Source organism: Folsomia candida, unplaced genomic scaffold, assembly GCF_002217175.1.
Source record: "Folsomia candida strain VU population unplaced genomic scaffold, ASM221717v1 Fcan01_Sc017, whole genome shotgun sequence".
NCBI lineage: Eukaryota > Metazoa > Arthropoda > Collembola > Entomobryomorpha > Isotomidae > Folsomia > Folsomia candida.
Window position 1 is genome coordinate 1,243,822 of NW_019091209.1, and position 5,875 is coordinate 1,249,696.

Sequence of the window (5,875 nt, forward strand, 5' to 3'; positions counted from 1 at the left end):
TTCTTGCACTGGAAAGCAAGCAAAAAAAATGGTGAAAAAGGTGCAAAAAACTGCAAGAAATTAGAAGAAATATGCCCCACACGGAATAGGCTCGTAGTTTCGTGCACCTTGCATTTCTCCCAGGTCAAAATATTCACCTGCAAGAAACCACTTTTTTGCAAGTGGTTACTTCCACCTGAAACACTGCACAAAAGTAACAAAAAAGTGCTACACATATACGTGACCAAGCATGCCCCAAATTAATCCATCCATGTGTCCTCTTCATTTTTTGTCAACTTTTACTTGATCGAATCATCATGCCATTCCGCGAAGAGGGAAAGTATTGATACATAAAATAATGGAAAAAAACGACGAATGAGGATGGATAGACAGACCGAGAGACGAGTGTCGTGTCAAAAATTTCGACCGCTGTATACGTACGTTATGCAATCCAATACATATCCTCTCGATGGATATACATAGAAAAAGAACAAGAAGAAGTGGGGAAAATCGCACAGCTATTTTTAGAAGGCTGAAATTTCAACGCTAAACTAAACCAAGTAGGAAAAAAATCCAGTGCAGTCACACGAAGCACCTTTTTTCCTACATGTCTCCGAACCTACATAAATACCCATACGAAACTGTCTCGAACATGTCTTGTTTTAAGACTGTTTTATCAATGGCATTAAAAACCGTAGTCATTCTTTCTTCATCCTGGTTCTCCCATCCCCTCATTCGCTTCTCCATTATTATTATTACCCGGCCTGGGCAACACTACTCGTTAAGTTAAGTGAGCCATATACCTCGCCTTTGTCCCAGCACCAGTAAAAGACCACGACGATAATAAAGTTGCGAAAAAGAAAGAATGTCTTGAAAAATCCGAACGAAATCGGCGGAAATTTTGCAAATGTAGGGAGTGGAGGTGGTGGTGGTGGTAAGATAAGCTGCGGTGTGTGTGGAGGGGTGGTGGATTGGATAAGCTTACTAGTGGGGGGCAAGATTTGAGTCGGTGGGGACAGGATTTTAGTCAGGGTGGCAAGATTTCTGTGGGGACATAATTTTTTTCATCTCGAGAGGTGACGGATTTACCGAGTAATTTGCCAACCACGCCGTTTCTGCGATGGAGGTAAGTGATTAAGTTCAGAGATTGAATTTGCGATTTGCGGTCTGATGGCGTCATTTTGTGTGTGTTTGGATAGGTGTGGGGACAGTTAGCTCAGGTGCAGGAGGCGCAAGCACTGTTTGGACAGGACGAGGGCACCAAGCGGTTTCGCACGGTGGGTAAATACGCCTTTGTAACGAAGCCAATTATGCAAAATTTGTATTGGCGAAATCCAATATTTTTGCAAAATAATTGTATCTATGGATGAATTACACATAAGCGAATTTGTAGAAATGATGTAATGATTTCTCCCCGAACAATTGACACAATTTTTCGCAAATGATGAACACAATTAAAGTTAATTGTGTACATATTTAATTACATTTTTTTTATTATAGACAATTGATAAACTGCCGGATAAAGTTCTTTTAACGATTTTCACCTATTTGCCCCACCGGGAGGTGTGCCGGTTGGCGAGAACGTGTAAAAAATGGCGAAACATTGCGTACGACACGCGGCTCTGGAGTCATGTGTCACTCCGACCGGAAATCTCGGGATTGCACGTGACCTCGATGGACTTTCTACTGCATCTCATCAGGTGGGAGATGGTTATGCAGCATTTATGACCACGTGTTTGGATACTTTTTTGGGCAAAAAATTTGCTTAGCAGGCAAAACTGTTATGTTCTTATCTGCTATGTTGGTCAGCCTCTTCTTTCCAAGGGATGTGGGGACATTGGGGAGAATAATGTCCTCTTAGGAATTTCCTGTCCTTGCAATCAGTGCCTCGTACCTTACGATTTCTTGTAGCGCAAACAAAGAAATGCAGGAAATGCGAGGTGCAAGAAACTGGGAGAAAATGCAAGAAATAAGCGCATTCTAGCCATGTACCGTATGAAGTCTTTACACCTGCGGGGCCTAGTTTCTTGCACCTTACATTTCTCCCAGGTCATAATATTTACCTGTAAAAAACCACTTTCTTGCAACTGAAAGCACGTGAAACACTGGCTGCAATGTTATTATCCCCAGTTTTCCACAACCCTGGTCCGTCCGTCCACGGCTAATTTCAAGTGCATGCATGCTACTTAATTTGGCGCACCTGAGTCGTGTCACGTCTCCAAAATTAGTACTACATTTAGATCGATTGATCCATATCTTGATAAGGAAACGAATTATTATTACATAATCATTATCTAATTATTGTTCTATTTTCAATTCAATTAGTCAACGGTTCAGCCAATCTCTGCGCTACCTGGAGCTGCCCATGGAGCTCATTACACACACCGTGCTGCACGAATTGGCCAGCAAGTGCCCCAACTTGACCCACGTCTTGCTCGACTTCTCCACCGCGATGCAGCTCCACGACTTTAATGATATGCAGGTACATGATAAGCCATTGGCCGCGGAAGGGTGTGTGGGGACAGAGGGACAATCCTACAATCTTGATGTCCCCACTGCTTCCGCGGCCACTGAATAAATCAGATTGGAAATGAAATTGATGGGTTAAAATAGAATTGGATGACTCAAAATTGTCAAAATTAACACATTTTTAATCATTTCTCGCCTCTGGGAAATTGTTTTAAATTTCTGGAAATCCAAATTTGTCCTCAGTGAGTTGATTGATGGAATGGTGTCGAGTTTTTTAAGCGAGTTTCGACGAGTCCCAATTTTTCTGAAGGTTCCTTAAACCTGAGATCTCCTCCTCCAAAAAGTGTCAAAATCTGGAGTGCATATTTTCAAAAAATTGGGAACTCCCTGCTCTACAAATTTGTCGTTCAGAATTTTTTAATAAATTCCCAGAGCGGAAAAATGATTAAAAACGTGCTAATTTTGTGGTTAAATTTGGCATCTTATTAACATAAAAAAATCTTTTCCAGGCGTTTCCCACCAAACTCCGCTACATGTGCATCTGCCTGTCCGAGGTCATCTTCATGGAGGGGTTTATGCGGAAAATTTACAATTTTATTAACGGCGTGGAAATTTTACATTTAATCGGCACCTACGAAAAAGTGGAGGAGGAAGAAGAGGAAATTTACGAAGTTATCAATATTCACAAGTTGAAAGCCGCCACGCCCAATTTACGCGTCGTCAACTTGTACGGCATCAATTTTGTGGATGACTCACACATCGAAGCTTTCAGCTCTAATTGCATTCAGGTAAATTCGTTTCCGGAAACAAAAAAAAATCTGTAAATTTTGAACAATAGTAATTTCGAAATTTTGAAACTTCCAGTTGGAATGTTTAGCTGTCAACTACTGCGCCAAAGTGACGGGTTCCTCTTTGACCACGTTATTCCAACGGTGTCGAAAATTAAAGACATTGCTCATGAATCAGACAAGTACTTATCTCAAACGAAAATTTTAATTTTCAAAATTTTGAATTTCAAAAATTACAAAATTTGAATTTTTTTAAGGTTTGCAAAGTGAACATGTGATGGCTGTGGATTGGGAGAAATCGCAGCTTCAAGAATTGGATATTACCGCAACGGACTTATCGACGGAGTGTTTAACGGATTTGTTGACACGAATTCCAGCCTTGCGATGGTTATCGGCCGGGCAACAGGACGGCTTCAATGATTCGGTGGGTTTTTTGGGAAAGTTTCCCATGGAAAATTTCGAATTTTGAAAATTTGGTTTTCAGGTTTTACGAGCTTTCAGTGAACGAGGAAATGCCAAACATCTCGTTTCGTTGGATCTGGACGCGCTGGACAACTTGTCAGAAGAAGCACTACTCAAATTCATTAACAAGTTTGGAACCCAGTTTCGTGGCATTTGCTTATCCGGAATGCCACACATTACGGATCAGTTGTGGGTCTCGGTCCTTCCCTTGCTAAAAAATGCCAAGTGAGTTCGTAGGGTAATGATTCATAAGCAGAGGGCGGATTTGTATTTATTTTCAACTTTTTCACTTGATGACGACCGGTGGCCAAACTTTGTGCGTGCTGCCAAACTCGTTTAGATCACGGAAATTTCAAAACATTTTTTTTTTTTTTTTTTACATATTTCTAGGTTTTAAGGCATGTAAACATTTCTGCTATTATGCTAAAAATACGTAAATCCTTTAGATATATATTTTTTAATACACTTATTAAGTTTTGTAAATATCTCAACGCATTTTTCTTGCTAAAAAAAATTGGACCCAAAAAATCCAGAGAATTTAATTATATAACAACCACACATTTTTCGAAAATTCTTATTTTTATTTTTTCGTGCAAATTTCATAAATATTTTGGTGTTTTTTCCTTAGCATATTTCAGGGATTTTTCATAAATACATAACCGCCCTCTAGTTATAATATAGGGGGGAAATCCGGGGGGAATTTTCTGTAGTAAATGCTGAAATTCTCCATGCAGAAATGAGCATAAATACAACACTAATCAAAATTTATATTAATATTACCCTCATCTTAAAAATCTCTGCAGAATTTTAGTGATGGGAACGATGGACCGATTATCCACCAAAATCCACGTGGATCAACTCATGGATACGATTGCTCATAACTGTGCTATTTTGGAACGATTAGAATTACGCTGGGATCCGGAAGCCTTACGATTTTCGGACAAGGGACAAAAAGCGATTGATATTATTAGAGTCCGCTGCTTAAAGTTGAGCTGTCTCGTTCTCACGTAAGGAAATAATTTTCAAAATAAGTTCCCATCAAAATTTCCGAAGAATTTTATTTTTTTCGCGTTTTTCTTCTCAGGGATGGACGTTACTATGAAATCGTGAAAGCCAACTTTGACCGTGCCGACAGAAACACGGTGGTCCGAACGACGACCAATTGCCGCGTGTCGACCAGCTACCTACTAAATTTTTATAAAGAATTACTTTTCAATTGATACATAATTTTGCTCCAGAAACATAAACATGAAGAAAATCCTTTTCAAATCGTTCTCATTTTAAGACATGTTAAATTAAAATATGCTATAAATCTCTGCCATGTAATAATTAAATTAATACCACGTGCGTACATAAATAATAATAATAAGTAATGATTTCCAATTTATGTCCACGTTGATAACCAATTAAGAGCAGTGGCCGCGGAAGGAAGAGTGTGGACAGAGGGACAATGTCCCCACGGTTATTCGGTGTCCGCATCATCTGACGTCTTATATAGACCTCTCCCTCCCCTACTTCCTACAATGTGAATGTCCCCCAGATGTCCCCACGACTTCCGCGGCCACTGATTAAGAGAGAGAGGACCCAGAAAGTTCAAGAATACACAGATTGTGTTCTCTTTATATATAATTTTGTCTTATAAATGTGTACTTACTACGATTCAGGGGGTGCAGAACGGTGGGGACAATGCGTATGTATGAACAATAATATTGTCCCCAAATGAGAACAATAATGTCCCCCAAATTCCTTACTGTCCCCACACTGTTTCTCATCGTTCTGCCACCTCTGTAAATAAAATACTACATAATTGGTGACCAGGAAGTAAAAAAGGCGAAAAAATGGCACCACCACATACGTATTTACCCCCACTCCCCCCTCCCCCCACATAAATAATCCCCCCCCTCTTTATATATACACAGTACATTTAAGACAGAAGGAAACAAACCTTAATATTTATTTCCCCGTAGTAAGAAACACCTCCACAATTTTCATAATTAATACCTTTCTTCTCCAATAATTAATTATTACTGATTATTTATAATTATATATTGAAATTGCCGAAAATGTTGTGAAATTCCTATCGAATGTGAGTGATCCACCCACCACCAAATAATATTTTGTCTCCTCCATGTCTTTCTGCACCAACGAAACCAAATAAAAATGGACATGAATGAAAA

The 5,875-nt window shown here is 39.4% G+C and overlaps 1 protein-coding gene across 1 annotated transcript; it reads left to right on the plus strand.

Moving 5' to 3' along the window:
• LOC110856720 (F-box/LRR-repeat protein 7) lies at positions 1–5,875 on the plus strand. The gene is made up of 10 exons (XM_022105245.2): positions 1–1,105; positions 1,179–1,256; positions 1,480–1,679; positions 2,305–2,461; positions 2,958–3,236; positions 3,313–3,418; positions 3,494–3,660; positions 3,721–3,923; positions 4,502–4,705; positions 4,783–5,875. Exons 1-10 carry the CDS (start codon positions 1,100–1,102, stop codon positions 4,916–4,918), a joined length of 1,536 nt encoding a protein of 511 aa, XP_021960937.1. The 5' UTR covers positions 1–1,099; the 3' UTR covers positions 4,919–5,875.